The 20,548-nt window shown below is 40.6% G+C and overlaps 3 protein-coding genes and 2 non-coding genes across 5 annotated transcripts; 2 read left to right on the top strand and 3 right to left on the bottom strand.

Annotated features, from left to right (window-relative positions):
• Positions 1 to 854: 854 nt before the first annotated feature.
• Positions 855 to 14,795, bottom strand: LOC145493750 (endothelin-converting enzyme 1-like). Its single transcript, XM_081473207.1, has 17 exons — positions 13,680 to 14,795; positions 12,559 to 12,612; positions 12,322 to 12,438; positions 11,614 to 11,685; positions 10,903 to 11,030; positions 9,888 to 10,110; positions 9,647 to 9,745; positions 9,395 to 9,472; positions 8,260 to 8,363; positions 7,764 to 7,822; positions 5,213 to 5,267; positions 4,606 to 4,673; positions 4,341 to 4,477; positions 3,678 to 3,743; positions 3,099 to 3,194; positions 2,711 to 2,787; positions 855 to 1,843 (listed from the first exon to the last, which is right to left on the bottom strand). Exons 1-17 carry the CDS (start codon positions 14,367 to 14,369, stop codon positions 1,744 to 1,746), a joined length of 2,223 nt encoding a protein of 740 aa, XP_081329333.1. The 5' UTR covers positions 14,370 to 14,795; the 3' UTR covers positions 855 to 1,743.
• LOC145493751 (uncharacterized) lies at positions 5,461 to 7,386 on the top strand. Its single transcript, XM_081473208.1, has one exon. It carries the CDS (start codon positions 5,638 to 5,640, stop codon positions 7,285 to 7,287), a length of 1,650 nt encoding a protein of 549 aa, XP_081329334.1. The 5' UTR covers positions 5,461 to 5,637; the 3' UTR covers positions 7,288 to 7,386.
• On the bottom strand, positions 9,229 to 9,300 carry Trnad-guc (transfer RNA aspartic acid (anticodon GUC)). Its single transcript has one exon. It is a non-coding gene; the product is annotated as a tRNA-Asp (tRNA).
• A 727-nt stretch (positions 14,796 to 15,522) lies between the features above and the next one.
• Trnat-cgu (transfer RNA threonine (anticodon CGU)) lies at positions 15,523 to 15,594 on the bottom strand. The gene has a single exon. It is a non-coding gene; the product is annotated as a tRNA-Thr (tRNA).
• A 614-nt stretch (positions 15,595 to 16,208) lies between these two features.
• Positions 16,209 to 20,537, top strand: LOC145492223 (uncharacterized). The gene is made up of 4 exons (XM_081471575.1): positions 16,209 to 17,520; positions 18,474 to 19,011; positions 19,870 to 20,014; positions 20,386 to 20,537. The coding sequence occupies exons 1-4, from the start codon at positions 16,535 to 16,537 to the stop codon at positions 20,535 to 20,537; spliced, it is 1,821 nt and encodes a 606-aa protein (XP_081327701.1). The 5' UTR covers positions 16,209 to 16,534.
• Positions 20,538 to 20,548: the final 11 nt, after the last annotated feature.

A 20,548-nucleotide genomic window follows, 5' to 3' on the forward strand; every position in this document is an offset into this window, starting at 1 on the left:
AGAGAAAGTGTACACGCGATCTTTGCAGATGAAAGCGGGTTTGGAACGTGTTGAACAAGGGATTCAAAATATCCTTCGTTCGAATACATCCCATCAAAGACCCTGGACAAAAAAAAAATACCTTCCAGTAATGAAAGTGCTGAAACAGCCTACAAAGAAATGAAAAAGGAAGGAGTGGAAAGGGCTTCGAACAGTCTAGGCTCTAAATATTTTGATTGGAGTCTTCAAGTGGTAATTTGGCTGATCGAGTGAACCTTTTTTCGCGCCAGCGGAGGGCCATGGGCAAGAATTTTTGGTTTAATAAACGATCAAGCCGAGAACCTTTCGTTCTGACGTCACTTTACAGGCGAGTGAGCGGTCGGCCATCCGTCCGTACAGTCTCTGGAGGAGGGGGAGGGGGAGGGGAGGGGAGTCTCAAGGTAACCCGAACGTCGTCTTTTCTTTCTTAATGGAAAATCGCGCCTCTGGGGGCAACCAGCAGCCAGCAGCCAGCAGCCAGCAGCCAGCAGCCAGCAGCCAGCAGCCAGCAGCCAGCAGCCAGCAGCCAGCAGCCAGCAGCCAGCAGCCAGCAGCCAGCAGCCAGCAGCCAGCAGCCAGCAGCCAGCCAGGAAATATACGCGAGCGGGGTCCCGTAGCATAAAAAGACTAGGAGTATTTCTTCTAACTCCTAGACAAGCATTAACATCTCCGCTCAAGTGTCATTATTCACTTGGATCAGTGGAGAATTCAACAAGTGTCTTGCTCGTGAATTCGAAGGACAAAATACAAATTATTGATCCCCGCCAGGACCCGTCGATCTAGATTACACTTGCTTCTCCCATGGATACAATTGAGGGAAGCAAGATAACGTAATACACCAAAGTCCCATCAATGATAATAATAACATCTAAACGGCAAAGGGAAACTATCCAATGAGAAACGGATGATGGCAAGATTTGCTTTACGATTTTTACTTTATTTTCTTTTAATTTCAGTCACAACGTTATTTCACTCTCTGTAAAGTTAGCTAAACTTAACTTGCTATATGTTTTCATTTGCCAAAATTCTGCAAACGTTAACTAGCCTTTAAAAAGCAACAAAACCTACAAGTGTAAAGAACAAGGTGCCTGATGCTGTGAAAGATATTATGACCCGTGAAAATGTAAGTGTCTGTGTAATAATGTTCCTCCATTTCTTCGAACTCGTTCCCAGGGCTTTTTGCTTAAATATTGGTTGTTATTTGTACGGTAGTTTTATTATTGTCAGCCGAACGAAAATACTGAGCTACCCTCAAATACAACACTTTTCTGACACAAGGCGCCATATTTTATTCCTTACATTGTGTTTTCGGAATACTAAACAAACAAACAAACAAAACAAGGCTGTTGGCGAGCGGTGTTATAGGTTCTTTCTAGCTACAATGGCTCTTGTCATGGAAGTTACTAAATTTCTTATCTTGAGGAAATTCTAATTGCATATTGCTGGTCAAGAAAGGCCTTCCTTCGAGCCCACGGAAATAATCTATTCTTAAAGTGTCTTTATGAGGCGAAATGAAAGCAACTAATTGCGATATGTTCGTATTTGATGATTGCTTGATTCTCATCACTCGCCCACTTGATGATAAACTAAAATATGGAGAAAGTAACAGTTGATCACTGTTACAAATAAAACAAACAAGAATATCAATACGCTCATAGAAAAATAAATAAGTTCATTGATTATTAGACCGCAGGTCCACATGTTCTTTACGAAGCTTAGTTGTGTTTACCAAACTTCGCATTTCTTCTTTGGGTTCATGTATGATCCTTCTTTGCATTTGAACACATCGGAAAACTCTTGAAAGTTTGACAAGGTGCCTATCACCCTGCAAAATAGAGTGAAACAGTATTTCATCAGAGAAGTTATCAAGAATGGAGGAAAATACTTCACATCGCAAATTTTGCCTTTCTTACGCTCGTACGCTGCCTACCATAGACGAACTAACAGCACTTTAACTTCCTTTTGTATGGAAAACCGGTTGTCCCAGTGGGAAATCAAATAGAACGTACCATTTCACTAGAAAATTTGGGAAAACTGAAACAGAAATACGTTCCAAGCTGTTCCTCTTTTTACAGGAATGATCGGAAAATCCCTGAGTACCATTTGGTTTTTCACACTATTCCCAATTTCCCTGATGAAATACTCAGTCGTTCCGGTGGTAAATAAAATGGAACAGTCCTTTTCGTTGGAAGGTTTACAAATGCAGTATTTAATGGAACAGATGAAGTTGAAAAAGTTTGTTGAAAAAGTTGTATTGCTCCATTTGGTGGAAAATTCTCCCAGGTTTTTTGACGCAAATGAAAAGCTCTCAAAGTTTCAAGTCTGCTGGACAAGGTATGTAACCAACACACCAGCAACAATTGTTCGACGTAAGGGGTTTATTTATGGACGAGTTAAAAACTTAACTTCATATCATTGCCGGTGATTTCTAAAATAGAATGTCCAAACATGTTATATTAAGAGCTGTAACATTGGAAATACGAGACAAACGATGGAAGGCGACATTTCCCGGACGATCTAGAGATACGGCGATGAACAGAGTGCACGAACGTAACTGTAACGTTGCTTATTAAAAGTGAACGAACCTGCTACATTTACATAACCCGAATCGTGGTGGACTGGGAAATAGGAAGAATTGTTTTCCACATACAGGGTAGATATAGGGGTGGGGGGAGAGTTTTGTACAACTCACCTGTACTTGGTAAGGGCGTGGACATCCTCTGTGACTGACAAGAATTCGGCAGCAGGGGTGGTCCGCGTACATTCTTTCTACAAGTGAAACGTTTCAAACAATCACATATGAAAAAGATGATGGCGAGAGGCAGCAATTGTTATTAGCACTAGCTGGTGGTTTGGTTAAATTTTCAAGGTCAGGAACCTCTTGTAAAGGCTTGTAGAAAGCTATAGACCAGTTCGCAGTTTAGGCTTTCGCCATTTTGAAAAGTGTTCACTAAATAAGCGCGAAATAGAAACCGCAATAACCGAATTATAACAAGGAACAAACAAACAATGCATAGTGCTCTGCTTTGGCTATCAAGTGAAACACAGTGAAGGATCGATAAGATTTTTGTGTTGTTTACCTGAGCGTATCCGATAAAGAACAGCTCTTTGCTCGTCATGTTGAGCTCTGGTAAGACTTGCTCGGGACCATTCTTCTCAATAAACGCGTTATAGGCCTGGGAGGAATAAAACATCGAATTAAACGCTTCAAACGACATATAGAACATTGATAAAATAGAAACACGTCTGCATTTGGTTCTTTTATAACTTAACGTCTGCTTTTACAAGTTAACTTAACCAAACGCTTGCTGCAAATTGCTCGGGACTAAGCGGTTTCAATACAAGTTTGTTAGTGCTACGCGGGAGTACGTAGACAGCTGATTGTGATTTACACGCAGAAACTGCTTTATTAGTGAGTAATTTAGAAAAGCGAGCTTCTATTAAATCTCATGTGTACTCGCTTGACGAGTGAACGGGATGGAGGCGTGTGAAGCAGAAAATCGTTTAGAAACCTTGTAGAATTTAAAGGAACAACCGCTGGTAAGCGCTGACGAGCTCTGGCTAGTTCCCAGTTTCAAGATGGCGGAATGACCGCGAAGGCCTCGGGACTGAACACGTGGATTTATAAGGTGTGGGACGAAATAAGGAATGGTTCTTACGTGGTAAGCCAGATTGACTCCTCCTAAGTCAGCAATGTTCTCCCCAAGGGTTTTCTCACCACTTATCTGTTCATTTAATAAGAGGAGCAGTATAAACTAGGACAGTTTATCACGTGATCTATCTTACATGATATGCTAGACTCAGGCCGCCTCCGTCTGCCACGTTTTCTTCCAGAGTTTGGAGGCCGTTGATCTAATTTGATTGTCAAAAGTGTGCCGGTAATTAAAAAGAATATAACGAGGTACCAACGGAATAAACTTCTAACAGTTTTAAGGCACGTTGTACAACGATTAAGATGTTAATGGAATTAACACCATTATAACTACGTGAAAATTATGTTTCCATTGTCGTGCACTATAAAGTGTTTTACTAAGAAACCTGACTTATTCGAACGGCTGCCAGGTCACGTGAGAATTAGATACTGCTTCTCATAGGCTATAAAAAACGTAATTGTCTGAGTATGCACATAGCCCTGATAATTGTAACTCTTTTTAGATGTCCCCAATTAGCAGCAATGCTAAATCTCATTGACACATAAATAAAGTCATTAAAATTATTATTATTATTATTATTATTATTATTAGTAGTAGTAGTAGTAGTAGTAGTAGTAGTATCATTTCTTAGAACGCACAGAAAGAACAACGGTGCTGTTTCATACTCACGTGAAATTTATTGAGGACTTTATATTTTGAAAATTGCTCCACCAAACATTTTGCTTTCTCTTGAAACATCTTGATGGCAGGCTCGCTCCAGCGAGTTCGTTTCTCAATCAGCTCACCGTTCTTATCAAATTTTCTCCCTGACAGCGATAAAAAAGAATGTGTTCTTTATGATGTCCAAATTCAATGGCAAAGCAGATGGATACTGAGCGAGGAACATTTTACGAACTACTGATGAGGCACACTCTTATCACGTGAACATTCTCACCTGTCGTATCAAAGCCATGCGTAAGCTCGTGACCGAGCACGTGACCAATGGCGCCATAACTCAAAGACCTAAAATGAAAGAACACATGATTCCTAAACATTCCAGGAATGCAGCGTGTCCTCGAGGTAGAGGCCTGGAACTAGTTGAATCAAAGGATGGATGACTGGATAAATCACCATCCAGTGGATCAGAGCACAACAGAAACGGAACCGAACCGTATTTTTTTTCGAGGAGTGGTCGAGCAATTACCGAAAAACATTCCTGCACAGCAAAAACTGCTTTAAAAAAATGGGCAAAGGGAACCATGGGAAAACAATCGTGCAAGAGCTGTCTGCTGTCCAGGTCCTGCATTTTTTATGTTAAGAAACATTCTTACACAAGCTGTTGCCCACCCAAACAAATCATGCACAACCTAAAGGTGAGAAAAAATTTTGTGCCCCAGAAAATTGCTCACCCCATCCCCCTCAAAAAAATAATGGTCCATCCCCTTACTCTGGTGGACAAAGTGGAGCTAGTTTTGTTATTTCTTATCCGATGAACAGCTCCACCCACTCTTTGAGCAACCGATGTCCAAATTATGGCTCATAATTTCGGTAATATCTGTTACCTTGGTATGTCGTTGGCATAAAAGAATGGTGGCTGCAGAATACCAGCTGGAACCACTGTAGAGATAAACAAGAGACACATCAAAATATGTTATACTATGCAATCGTTTTTTTTTTTTCAATACGATTAATTGCGTATGCACTCACCTTCATGATAAACATAAACGTCCCTTACTATTTACTGACAAAATAGATATTACATTTAAGTAATGAGCCTTTATTTTGAAGTCGTTATGAAACATTCATGCACTGGTTTATGTGGCCCGGGAGGGGGACCCCATATAAGAAAGATGGGGGTGTCTGTCGAACATTTTAGGGGTTAAATACGCGGTTTTAGCACTTCTTGGGGTGTTCAGCCTGAAAAGTCCACAGCGAGAGCTTTTGCGGTACCTTAACTAAACCTGACAAAGGATCTGGTGTTGTTGTTATGGACAAGGACGAATACTTGCGCTTACTAGCTGAAGCTTCCATAAACGATCTCACCAAATTTAGATCGGTCGACCCGATGAGACCAAAAAGCAGAGGAAGACCACCCAAGCACTATCACCCTCTCCTACAAAAGGCGAAGGACTTAGATTCACTTGTTCGTCGAATTCTCCCTACTGAGATTGCAGACTCTGTCCGTCCGTCTGGCTCAAGGTTAGTTCACCTTTACGGTTTACCCAAAACACACAAGGAAAAGCTAGCTATGCGAGCCATCTTGTCAGCTACACAGACTTACAATTATGCGCTGGCGAAATGGTTAGATGACAAGCTTAAACCGCTTGCTATTAATCATTACACGATAACCGACACCTTCGAATTTGTGAACGAAGTCCATTCATTGACACTCAAAGACGGTGACGTCTTGGTCTCCTATGATGTTTCCTCATTGTTCACCAATGTACCCCTTGAAGAAACAATACACATCCTTGCTGACAAAGCATTTGCTAATGACTGCTTTAATCAAACGCACCACCTTAATCTCAGCAAACAGGACCTAATCCATCTCCTAGAAGGGGCAACAAAAGATCAACTTTTCCTGTTTAACGGTCAACTTTATGAACAGACCGACGGTGTCGCCATGGGCTCCCCGCTTGGACCCCTGCTCGCCAAAGTCTTTATGTGTAGCATTGAGGAAACCCTGGATCGTGAAGGAAAGATGCCCAGCTACTACAGAAGGCATGTCGACGACACACTGACCATCATGCCTAACCAAGCATCAGCCAACAACTTTCTGGAGACTCTGAACGATTGCCACTCCTCTATTAAGTTCACAACGGAGATAGAAAATGACCGCATGCTTCCTTTCCTTGGAACGCAATTGCTCAACAAATCCAACCACGTTGAGACAAAGGTTTATGTGAAGCCCACAAACTCTGGTCTCTTGTTACACTACAAGAGTCATGTTGACGATCGTTATAAACGCGGCCTACTAAAAACTATGCTGGATCGTGCGTTTCGACTTTCTTCTAACTGGACCTACTTCTCCGAAGAATGCGATCGTCTCAAGTTGTTGTTCTCCCGTCTTGAATACCCAGATGACTTAATTAATTCAACCATAACACGCTTTATTGCCATCAAAGTTTCTGAGCAACCTGTTCCTTCACCGACTGACAACAACAGTCCAGAGCCCGTTCGGATTGTCCTACCATTCAAAGACCAAGCTTCAGCTGATTTTCTTCGCACGCAACTGAAAGATCTTAGCACGAAAACAAACACCACCATCCAACCTGTTTTCATCAGCCACAAGATTGAGCGAGACCTGAAATCACGTGAAGTCAAACCGCCAGTCGTTAACCAACAGTCCCTTGTGTACCATTTTAAATGTGACCTGTGCGATGCAGGTTATGTTGGTTTTACGCGTCGGCACTTGCACCAACGCGTCGATGAGCACAAAAACCCATCGTCATCAATTGGAAAACATTTTCGCGAGGAACATTCTTTGGCCCCTAAAGATCTTACTAATATCTTTTCGATTTTAAAGAAATGTACAACCAAGTTTGACTGTCTTATTTTCGAAATGTTTTTTATTCACGAACTGAGACCAAGTCCCAATGTACAATCTGACTCTATTCGTGCGAAAGTTTTTAAATAATCTTACATGTTTTTTATTGTTTTAAGCACTACTTTGTTAATTCTTTTACATACTTTTTACATATTTTTACTTCATTAATAATTTTCACACATTCTTACCTCTTTGTAGGTATATATATCTATGCTAATTTTACTTCTTACATCTTGCTTGATAATGACCGAAGAGCGGTCGAAACGTCGCAAACTTTTACCGTTTATTTTTATTGTCAAATGTTTTTGGGTATTGAACCGAAAAAATATGACAGGCGATAATGTGTTCTTTTAGAACTAGTACCGGCTTCTCGGTGGTGGGAACATTTCAAGCTGCGCCCACAAAACAGGATCTTGGTAGCTCTTAGAGGTTCTTATCAAAATTTCCGACGAGGTCCCCTGACCTTTTTGTATGTGAGTCCCCCCCCCCCTCCCCCCCCGCGGGCAGGACATCGTTTTTCGATCTTAAATGCAACATTGCTGCTCAACAAGTTGAGATATTCATACCTATTTCATTCTTAGTTATGACGTAAAACGCGTTCACCAGTTGTGGGACTGTGATCCACCTGTAGTCAAAAAGACAAAGAAAACGTTTTTTAAATTTCGTTTACGCACAGCGATTTCATTGTCGTAATAATTTCAGCCTTACTTCGCGTTTATATTCTTTACTTCCAACCTAGCTTTAATTTATGCAGGAAGACGAAGAAAGTTGAAGAACAAGTAACCAAAGAACAGCTACTTTTTTCCTTACGAATTTTCGCATAAGTGTATAAAGTTAACGATTTTTATAATTGGATCAGAACTTCTGTTACTTAGCAACAACTCAGGAGAAATTAATCGTGGGCTCAATCTCATGGTCTGCTGACCTGTCTATTCATAAACTCTCGTACCCAGTACTACTTGTTTTAAAATGTCGCTAAGTTTCGCCGACCGCGTGACCAACAAAAATGGAGGCTTTAGGGACGAGAATGTTTAGATAGTGGACACGGTGAGTGACACTTACTGGTGTCTGTCTACTGGTCTGCCAAACTTGTGGTACGTTTGATAGTTTGAAAACCTGTCCGTACTCAGGACGTTTTGAAACCATTCGTTCTCTGTGATGTTTAGCTAAAAAGAAGAAAAAGCTTTCAAACTGTAGTATATAACAACAGATATATATTTAACAAATCGACCGCATTTTCCCATGGTCTACTCTACCCTCGCATGACCACAAAATGTATACGTCGTCCGAAAAACGTTCAAAACTCAAGTGGAACCACAAACCGCTCGCGAGGGTTCTACTGCAAGGCGGTGAGCATTTTATGACGCTAGTTTTTTTGGTCTATAAGGGTTGAGACCATGCATGGAAAAATGTGATCGCTTTTTTTTATGTTCATATCGAAAATTCACCACCCAACAAGGGGGAAAATCAGTGTGAAAACGGGCTCGCGTGGTAGTTCATGAGGTCTCTTCACGGCTTGAGGCAGCCGAGGTCCGCTTAAGAAATTGAAGTAAGTTTTTCCTGCCTCTGTCCTGTTTATACTGACCATGGATTTCGTCACAAAATTGTCAAATTAAAGTGGCTGTGGATCCGCAAACTTCTTTGACAATTTTATGTCGAAATTCATTGTCAATAACAGGACATACGCATGAAAAACTGATGTTAATTTGTTTTTTGCAATAATGAAAAGGCAGAAGGGACAAAATGAAGTCAAAACGCGAGAATTCATGTTTGTTCGCTTATTGACTGACAATGAAAATGAGCCAATGAGCGCGCGAGAATTTCTGCAGCTATTGTAAATAAAATATTGACCTCAGATGAATCAAATATAGAGCTAGTGATCTGAGAAAGAAGCACGTTTGAACATCCAAAACCATTTATCTTTACTTTTTGTTGTCATTGTTAACCACAAATCTCTGCCAAAATTTAAATTCCAAATTCTAAAAAGCTCTTTCTAAAAAAACAAATTGACCCCCACAAAAAACAACTGAACTCCCCGGCGGGGAATCGAACCCCGGTCTCCCGCGTGACAGGCGGGGATACTCACCACTATACTACCGAGGATTTCGGAGATAAATTGACATGAATTTAAGAAAATAATTTTACTGTGGGAACAAAATGATAAGCTCTTTCGGATAAGTATTAGCAAGTACCTTACCATGTGATATCTGTCGGCAAATGTTTTTTCGTTCCACAAATATTCAGGATATCCAACCTTATATACAGCTGCATCGGCCTGGAAAAGTTAACACAAATAATCATGTAAAATGAACGAGAGCAAGCGAGGAAAGAAAATGAACCGAAGCGTCACGCTGTATAACACACACACAAAAATGTTTTCCATGAATGATTTCTTCACGTTCAGACGCAACATTTTATTTAAAAAAAATCATTTTATTTAAGCGCGTACCTTCTCTCTGACGGCTTCGACAGTCTGCTTGTCGATCCAGCCCACCCCTGACACACGGTCTTTAAAAGCCCGGATGATACCTTCCATCATCACTTCCACCTGGAAACGAAACACTTTGTGATCACCTTGACAACAAAGGATACAACGGAGAAAGCCAGTCAAATTTCTTATTCCACTCGAGTAACCACTCCTGGCCAACATCGTCGCAGTTTTGAAAGTAGATACGAGCGTTACTTCCTACCTTTTCTTTGCTATCCGGGCCGAAAGCATTTCTGATAAACAGCGCACCAAGCATGGGGCCGAGAATATTGTTGGTGTAGCTGAAACAGACTTCTTCTCTGGTCTTGTTTGTTTTAGAACCAAGAAGTCGTTTCTTGAACTTCTGATGAACAGCTCGGAATTTGTCGCAAAGGAGGGGCACGGAGTCTTTAATAGAGCGCCACACCATGTACGTGGATAAGACCCTAAGAACAGACAACAACTTTGTATCTGTAAATGGTATATGCTTAATCTTTTCATGCATCAAAATTTGACAGGAAAAAGATCTTTCATTCTCAAACTTGGTAATTAGTCAGTAAGTGCGAGGACCGTGACCCACAATTCCCTGTACTCCCATAAACCCTGGCGGGACTTGTAATAAACCGAGAAACAACACGTCAAAATAAAGGAAATCACTGACCGTGACGGTGTTTTTGGTATCTGACCCTAATTACCTTATATTTGATTAAGTTGCTCTGTCTCGTTCTTTAGTTTTGGTTCCGATTTGAAAGATATATCAAACACTCGAACAGTGTCTTTAAGACCTCAAAATTCATCAAAGCTACTCCACTGAGCGTCGTATTTTTATCTATCTTCTCGGTTTCTGGGAATGTGGTAAAACACAGTCTCTCATGTTTGATATATTACTACCAAAGTTGTAACGGAGTTCGAGCTAATTTCAATGCGCATTTATCCATATTGTGTTTTTTAACATTCTTTCCATCTTTAGCCATTCCTAATTCTGGGCCCTTGTCAATTCGTCGAGTATTTTTCTACAAAATCACACCCTTATTATCACAAAGGTTTTCTTTTTTAGCTGCGATCAGATTTTTTACCTTTTGGAAATTGTGCTAACAAAGAGGACGAAACAACTGCCCTGATTAGCCAGCTTTATCTAGTGCCCAGATCTCTCTGTTTGACGCTTGGCCATGGGAGATCTGGGTTCTAGGTTATAGCCAGTTTAGATAATATTACTAAATAGTATAAAATCAAATTACTTCTTATCCGTCTTGCGCAGTAGATCCAACATATTTTGTAAATAATCATTAGCTAGTACTACGACCGTGTCGTTCCTTGAAAGGTCTGGATTCGAAAGTACCTTCTGTAAATGTTCAAGCCACGGAAACTGATGAAAGAAATAGAAATCATTGATAAAGTCAGAGAGGTTCTCTGTGTCACAAGCTCCAATCAGGCTAGAAAAAAGGTTTTACTTTCAAGCACAAGCTCCGTACTTTTACATAACATTTTCCGTGCACATGGTTCATTTTCGACCAAATCCCAGCATACTTTGCGGTACACGTAATTGTGGTCACACACTCAACGCAACATGTCACGCACTCTACCTCTGCATCCGAGCTTAGAGCGGGAAAGCTAATTTTGTTAGTAGTCGATCAAGAGAGTCGTAAGAACAATTTAGTGAAACTTGAAACAGGCGGAAAATCCTTTCGGCATTTTGCTTTGGCCCCAGCATTCTTTCTTGTTTCCCTAATAGTTGACTGGCATGGACATTCGATATTCCTTGGTTGAAAAAGACAGTGAGAGAGTTAAAGGCCTTGGCTAAGAAAACAGCACAGTGACCCCGGTTAGCTCCCTTATCCGGGCATGGTCTGGAGTACATCGGGCTAACCGTTAGGGCATGAGGACCATCATAGGTCGGCAACGCATACAAAAAGAGAAACACGTGAAAAAGAGAGTGACATTAGGTTTACCTCTGGGAGAGCATCCGCTAGCTTGCCAATGGGAATACGTACATACTTCTTGGACACTTTCGGAACCCAGTACTGTGAAAAAAGTTTAACAGAAAAAGTAAAAAAAGGTCTCTAGTTTTATTGTACTGTCAGAATATTCATTGTTCCGCGTGAACCGTCAAATCTGTGAAACTGCTCTCAAAAGGTAAAGGAAATTTGAGAATAAAAGGTTACTATGGAAGAAAATCACCAAGACTCACCGGAGAACATCAATGATTATAATTAATTAAGAAGACGCAAAACGTCTAAGATGTATTGCGAACTACACCAGAGAAATTGTGTCTTGAAAAATGCTTCATTTTCGTCACCATTTGCTATGAAGTAACAAGAAGTCTATTTCTGAAATCACTTTCTAAAGATCATTCTTACGATCAGGCGCAACATGTAGTGTTGATTGGTGATTGAATAATTGATTCTCCTCCCCAGAGCCTCCGTTTCATTTGGTCACGTGGTCGGTGAAACGGAGGGCTCTGGACGCACCCAATACCAGACGAAGGGTGGGGAGGTAGTTCCGCAAATCACGGACATCCGAAAGGGTATTCGTAATTTTTGCTAACAGATCTGCTCATGCCCATTCTCGTCCGTAACGACTTTTTGAAACGAGTAGCACTGGGTACGAGGATGCCTAAAAATATAAACGGTGGACAATACATCTTTATTTTCACTTACCAAAGCAAGGTTACCCTCAAAAAGAAGTAAATCTTTCATCGCTCGTTTAGCCTCCCTACGGCCGACTCCTGCGAGACTTGTAATAATCGACATATATTTCCATACTTCCTTTAGAATCTAAGAGATCAATAGCCGTCAGTAAAGTACTCTCAAAGCTACTATCTGATTAATACTCTAGGTTGTCCTCTATTAAAAGAAAAGACATTTATAAAGTAAACATTTTCCTTCAAGTTTTACCTTTTTACTGGTGAAATAAATGATTTGAGGAAGGTTTAATGTTGCTTGATCGATCTAAATTGAAACAGAAACGGAATCAAAGATAAGAAACCCTTGTTAGCGTGATGCTTGCATCATGTCACATATCATTATCAATTTAATTAATAACACTAAAACAAGCCAATCAGATGAGCACTCCGCGCAGATATCATAAGCACAAGCATCCTCAGTCTACCGGAGAGCCAAATATTCTATTTCAACCACGGAAACGTCCTGAAAAGGGAACAAATTGATTATGGAGAAGTGGTATTGGACAAAGTGTCCCATACCGCCGGAGCTTACTCCTGTTTCAGTAGCATGGGGTGTCTGGGCGTATTTCTACTCCCCACTGATGTGATGTTAGTCCATCGCAGGGTTACCCCCAGCATTAAATTCGCTGGTACTCATTTATACACCTTGGTGGAGAGAGAAACTCGGCTGCCAGAGTGAAGCCTCTAGCCCCAATGCAAAAGCACAACGAAATGATCCCGGTCAGAGCTCTCACCCTAATCACTGCATCCAATTTACGGTTCTAAGCATATCTATAAAGACGTTTTAGTATCCAGATTTTGAGGTCTGGGTTCCATCCCTCATCCCCCTGCCCCAACCCCCGGGAGGAGTACTCGCATATATATGCTATATGGGTATGTGCCGCTGTGAAGAGAATGGTTTTCAGGCAGTATAGTCTGGGAGAGGGTTTAGAAATCAGACAGTTTTGGTCTAGAATGGGGTATAATTTATCGGAAAAGTGGCCAGTGTGTAAATAATTTAATGTAGAACAAGGTTCTTTACCTGGGGTGCTATAATAGAAATTGAAAATCGGATGTGACTTCGTAAAATATTGGTTTAGTTCGCGTATGTGAACTACGATAGTGATAAACGGTTCTGCATGGAAAGTAGCTCGTCTGAGATAGGGTAGGAGGTTTTGGTGTCTAGTCTAGAATAGGGTTGCAAAATCAAGCTGATCATGGTCTAGTATAGTAAAGGTTTCAGTGTCCCAGCGGTGCACCCTTACACAAAGATTTACAGATTAGCCGCCAGGCCCTCACCCGGGTCATTGTATCTAGAATGTTAGCATGCTTTATATTTCAAATACTACTTACAAGAATGACATATTTTCGTTCAGTGCTCCCAATCTTCTTGACGGGATCTTGAATCACGTTCACACTGAAGAAAACCTCCACCGGGTAATTCTTCTGTACATCGGCTAAAACTCTGTAGAAGTCCCATTGCTTAGGACTCCAGTCCCGGTTTAAGGACCAAGAACCCAAACTATCAATGTAACTCAACAATGGCTCGTTTCCCAGCTGGTCGATCTGTTCCACGTTCAAACACGAGCGGTAAAAATTCTTTACTTTCATTAGGGTTTCAGTATCGTCGGGTCGTTCCGCTGCCAAAGATTCCTTCATAATGCGCTCGTTGTTTTTCGATAACTGTGTTATCCTAGAAAATTGTAAGTGGCCTTTGGGCACAGGGTTATTTTTTATCCACTGACCACAAGCATACTCATAAAAATTATCACAAGGGTCCACTGTCTCGTTGCGAACTTGTTGTATTAACTTCGAAATAGCTTTACAACTCTCTGATTGGCAGGTCGGTGTGTTTAGCTTGGTTTCATTCGAACTACGGGGATTCACTTGCGATGGCGGGCCGCTTCTAACGGGGGGATCTTCTACGGGTAAACTAGCACATGAAACTAAAACGAAGAAAATCACGTTTAGAACGAAAACCTTCAGACCGTTGTGTCCAAGGAACGCGGTAACACCAGCTCTGAGTAAATTTCCTCCTTCCATTTCTTCCTGAAAGCGTTTACCGGTGTAAAACAGAAAAGTTGTTATTTCGTAGTCATGTTAACAGCTTTTAAGTCAGATGTTTTGCGCGTAGAAGAAGGAAACTTTCATTCGCTGAGCCCGTGACTTTTTGATGTAAATATTCTTCTCTGATCTTCAGAGATCAGAGAGCTCGTTCAATTGATTACGGAATCGAGCCGGTACCAGTTTGAGAAGTGAATGCTTCATTCTGCCACCTGTTACGACAAGAGAATGAAAATGCCAAAAAAAAATCGGAAAGTGCAGATGGGATAAGAAAACAACTCAAGCGTGCATGCCTTGTTCAGATACAGCAAGAAATGTAAAAAAAAGAAAATGCTTACGGTCCATTTGACACCACTCTACGACCAAATTGAAATTTCTCAGTTTCATTCCGAGGGCGTATTCACCTTCGTCAGAATTTGTGAAGGTGCTAATTGCACGGGGCTTGTGCTATATTACTGCCTGCCTCCCTGAAGTGTTCGGCGATGCTTAGTCGAGAGCTGAGCATTTTAAAATCTATCACGAAAGAGTATTTTTGGTAGAGGCGACGATGGTAGAGAGGAGCTAATATCCCTGGGATGTCCTCAGGGTGGCACTAATGAAATCGAAGGGGATATTTCTTCCTAAGAACGGACCGGAGCGTATAACTTCAGGCCCTGAACTTCTAACAGGATAAAGAAATTACTTGTTGTCAATAATTTTAAGAATATGAAAAACGCTAGAAAGGTTTTGGAGGACGTTTTTGTTCAGAGAAAAAGCAGTTAGGTTAAAGAGAGCGAAAAACGGGGTTAGGCAAGTCGGAAACGAACAAAAATAAAGGAAACTGATCAAAGTAATAGAGAATACCTAACTAAGAAAAGCATCACCCTTTCCCATTTTCTAGTTTAATGCTTGTGTGAAATACAATTTTGTTTTTTTCTTATTAATAAACTATCACTAAGAGATAATATATCAAAGAAGTGAAACAATCCGTCTAAAATTTTGGGAGTCGATAAATTACTGCGGAGAAATAGATGATTTCGGCGTATAAACGAAAAAAAAAAAAACACATTTACAGCTGGTACAAAAATATGACACAAACAAAATCAAACGTACAAGCAAAAAATTTCTTCTAGCCCTATGGAGGCTCGAATACAGCCCTGTGGGAGGGTCGAACTCCCGACCCCTGGTTTACGAGACCAGTGCTCTGCCACTGAGCTAACAGGGCTTTGTGACAAACACTGAGTGAAAATTAAAATCAAATAACTTGGGTTGCCAGGTGCTAAATAAGCCTTCACAACGAGAATGATAAGTTGAAAACGGGAAGAAAAATATTCAAATTTCATTCTGCAAAATATACACACGTTAAGAAGAAAATCGAGAAAAAGCCGGTAAAAACCGTCTTGCTATGGAGTTTCTAACACAGGCTAAAAAGCACGAACGACATTTTACAGCACTATGAAACATAATTTTCTCTTGAACATCGCGACCTGAAAATGTTGCTCAACAGCATCATGTATAGACTCCACAAACACCAGGCCGCAAGTTACATTTGTCTATACAAAAGATGAATGTTTTTCAAATGCTTGGCTCCTTCTTCAAAACTTGAATGAATGAAAAATCAAACTCATGTCCGTAATTTTCACTAACCTCGTTTCCACGATCACTCCCCTTCCTGGGAACGAGGCCTATTTCTCTCCGTCCGTTCTTTCGACCTCTTTCCGCCAACTAATGCATGAGAACTAAACTAAACAGGGTTTAAACTCCAATGACCTGATTTTGACAGAATTTTTTATTATAACGACCTCATTTTGAGTATTCCTTTCATTTTCTATTTGTTGAAGGTAAATGTTTGAACAATGCGCTTGCTCATTCTTGCTAAAAAGGTTGTGTTTCTATGGACAGCAAACAACAGCTATTAATTGATGTAAAATTTTCTCAACAACGCGGTGTAAAATGCCACATTATCATCATTCTGAAGAATAAGTATTTAACCAGCCTTGATCTGTAGTTGCACATTTACATTCTGTCACTTCCGCTGACATCAGAGAATTGATAAAGGAACAGACTTCTATTCATAGAACAAGCAAGACCATCTCTGCATCTCATATCCCTTGTCATTTGCATGAAATCTTGGCGATTTTGTATTTTAATTGAAGCAAGAAACAATGAGATCTTTGAGAATCAAGAAGTTGCTTCAAATTTTGGATACAGTCGGCAAGGCTCTCTCTGTTTTAGCACTGGTGCTGATTTACAATCAGGTGAGAGAGAATCCGAGTATAGGCAAACCAAACAGCTTGGAATGGAAGGGGACACAAGTTGATTCAAAAACAAGTTCATCAGTGAAAAATAATTCTGTGTACAACCATGGAAAATTAGCGGTGCAAGTCTGGCCAAACATTTGTGGCGGCAAATTGTGGCATCTGTTAAACTCTCCCTTCTTTCCACGGTTTTTCGACGAGTCGTATTTCATTTCTCAAACGAGAGCTGCGTTTAACAAGAGCAACTATGGCCAGCGAATCTACGGCTTTTTGCAACCGCCTGAGACCGGTTATTACAAGTTTGTCCTGTATTCGGATGACGGCTCAGAGTTTTGGTTTGGTTCAAATGGAACTTTGGCAAGTTTGAAACTCGCGGCGAGCGTAGCATCGCGGCAGAAAATTGGACGAGCCCCTGTTGGAGAAATCCACTTCGATTCTCAAATATCGGAGGATTTCCTGCTCGAAAAGGGGAATAGATATCCACTTGAAATCATTCACCTTCAAGGGACAGAAGCTGATTTTGTAGAACTACACTGGATTCGACCAGGAAAGCACTTTTTGGAGGTCGTAACGTCGGAGTACATTTCACATTCTGTTAACTTTCAATCAGTGTTTCAAACTACTAATTTTAAGGTTGCATCAAGAAGCCAATCAAGTTTCAGCACCAGGCCTTATCTTGTGACTTTCCTCACGGACAGCACTGTGGAACGCACGCTTTCCACGTGCAGCTACACACTTCCGGCCCCGTCTAAACCGGATGTACCTCGTTTCCATGGCTACAAGACCATCAAGGAAGTTACCATGGTAACTAATGACAAGGACTGGAGAGGAAACACAGAGGCAAAGGAAGTGATACATCGTTACATGGCGGGACTCGAGAAGATTTTTCCTAAGTAAGTTTTCTCTTTAATTTTATCATCCACTGACTAAAAGAGTGCATCTTGTCCTCTGAATGAAGCGTACACCATAAGTGAACATCCTGCTTGTTGCACAGTGCGAGAGAGTTCTACATTTTTGCTGAAATTTAAATTTCTTTGCAATTTTTTCGTTACATATAAGTCTAGTACCTGAATTGTTATTTTCAAATACCTTATTACATGAAATTTTAGCGACACGTTAATTTCGCGAATTTCGCGATTTAAAAAAAATCGCGAAATTTAAGTGACGTGAAAATTAAATGTCGCGAAATTAACATGATGCGAAAATTAAGTGACTCACATTACGTCAATAATTAAAAAAGCGACTTTATTACCATTACACACGTTTATAACAATCATTTTGAACTATTCTGTGGTAATGTTCTGGTCCTCTTCATCACTACTGCTTTCCGTCTCCACTCCAGGTAGCACTTCTTTTGTACAACCCTCAAACTGTCCATTTACTGGCTCCTTGTAGTGCTGTTCCACTAGTTGCTTAAACCTTTCAATTGCCTTGTAGACACTGTGAGAACATCTTTCTTGTTACTGTTTACATAATCAGTTGCGTTTCTGTTTATTTGGACGTTGTTGATTAAGTTGTTTGATCAAATTCAGGGACATCTTAAATAACATTGACAAAGAAATATAGTGTGTTTCACTCAAAAACGCGAAATTAAAGTGAGTCAAAATGCAAAATTTTCGCAAAATCGCGAAATTAACGTGTCGCGAAAATTTCATGTAATAAGGGATCTTGTTCTGAATTCACTATGTGTATAGTTAATTTATAAGCTGTACTATGTAATTCTTCAATGTTCTCTTAAAATTAAAGAAAATTATTTGATAGACTGTAGGGCTGGCACGACGACAGAGTAGAAGCGTTATTTATTTCTCAAGGGGTTTTAATATCGTTTTCTTTCTATTTTTTTCAGAAAATACAACATAGTAAGGCTCCTCAACCTAGAACGTTTCCCAACAGTAGAAGAGAACAATTCAATCCTATACTTCCTTGAGATCGAATTAGGCTGCGATGCCTTGGACTACACAGAGCGAGTCGCTGAGTATGTGTATCTTCAAAAAGACAAAATGCAAAATAAGGACGCGCAGCTCTATTATCCAAGGGATCTGGGTTGGAAGAAAGAAGCTGTAGTTCATTTGATCATCGCCGTCGATCATGAAGGTCAGCGGCTGCATCGATTCATAGAAAAAATTGAACAAATTTTCGAGGAAAGTCTCGAGGTAGATTTGCATCTTGTGATTGTACACTCTGGGAAGTCAGGACTAGATATTGAAAGAATTCTCCAAGGTACTTCTCTACAGAAGTACAAAATTAAACAGCTGGAAGGAGAATTCTCTTGGACGCGAGCCATTAATTCTGGAGTAAGACTGGTTGAGGATTCACAAGGCATTGTTGTCACTAGTGATGTTCACATGTATTTACAGGCTTCAATATTTGAAGACTGCCGCAAGGTGAGGTTTATCCTCCTATGTAGCGTCAGAAAATGTCGTTCTTAGTAAAGCTACTGCGATTAGATGATATAGACTAGAATCCCATGCTAGAAGTTTTAACTGGGACCTTTTGCCTTTTTGCCCCCTGTCCCCCCCCCCCCCCCACCCCTGACACAATGCTGATGCTGATCATCCAATATTCCAACTTTGCCTCAGGAGAGGGGAGTGCGGAAAATTGAGGACGAACTCAAACTTCAATCAGCGTTCCAATAGTTTTGTTTCTCAAGTAGTCTTTGGTTTTTCGTCCATTTTAAAACGTATAGTCAAGAGAATCTTGAAAATTCAGGCTGTATTTATTTCCGGAGTTCGCATTCCTTTTCGGTCACTACCAAGATCAATTTTATTGTATACTTGTGTAGCCATATGTGGAAAGAGCCCTGTAAAGTCAATGGAACAAGTACCAATATATAGCACGAGTTCCGGTCTTCAAGATCGACCCTAGCTAGCTCACAGGTTTCGGCTGGAAGTTGTGAAATAAGCAACCGATAACGTCATGAGGGAGTGGCAACTTCGGAATAGCCTGGAGTGCTTGCGCTGTTCTTGATTGGATAGTAAAAATCTAAGACCTTACGTGCTTTAACAAAGATTTGTCAAAAACAACGACACTTGTCTCGCCCACTGTTTCTCTTAGGGACGTGGCGCAAAAACGGGTCACTGTTCTTCTCAAGGTAACACAACTCAACAAGGCTTGCTCGTGTTCGACTGCAAAAAATGCTAAGCTTGAAACGTTGAATTAAACAAGTTGTATCTTGAGGTCATGCTGATCGTTTTCGGGTTCACTGTCAATCAATTTAATGTAATATGCTTGCTTTTTTTCAGCATTGTATTGAAGGGAAGATGACTTTTGCACCAGTCTTTTATGGCCTGGACTGCGGGGCATACCCTGAGAAACCGAAGGGTTCATGGCATAACCACGGTTACCAAATGATTGGCATGTTTAAGAAAGATTGGGAACGGATTGGAGGTAGGTTGAAGATTTTCTACCATTTTCTTGAATTCGAATATTAATTTTGAAAGATGAAAGATTGTTTATCACTGTGCCCAAAACAAACAAATGTCTCAGTTTCATTGTTACTTTCGCAAAAAAATTTGAACCCAGCAAAAACAATCAGAAACACAGCACAAATTCTGTCCTGTTGCGTCATCAGAATGGAATGTTGTGGGTCCTTTCCCGAGCGGTAGAAGCATTAGGCTTCTAGTTACCTCGTTAGAAAAATAAGGCATCAGAAACCAAGAAAATACAATAGTGTTCAGACTGTAAAAACAGCGTTAGTTGTCACCCAAAGATATCTCTGCACAGTCTTTCTTTCAACAACGTAAATCCTGCCTTTTTAGGACTGGACGAGGGTGTAAACGATCATCTGGCAGCCTGGGACCTAGTGGATCGTATTTTATCCAATGGACTGCACGTGGCCCGGATGAAGAGAGCAAACCTGTTTCGCCTGTTTAATCCTGAATCACGTAAATCGCAAGCCTGGCGAAACTAGACAGTGATATG

Source organism: Orbicella franksi, chromosome 7, assembly GCF_964199315.1.
Source record: "Orbicella franksi chromosome 7, jaOrbFran1.1, whole genome shotgun sequence".
NCBI classification, from domain to species: domain Eukaryota; kingdom Metazoa; phylum Cnidaria; class Anthozoa; order Scleractinia; family Merulinidae; genus Orbicella; species Orbicella franksi.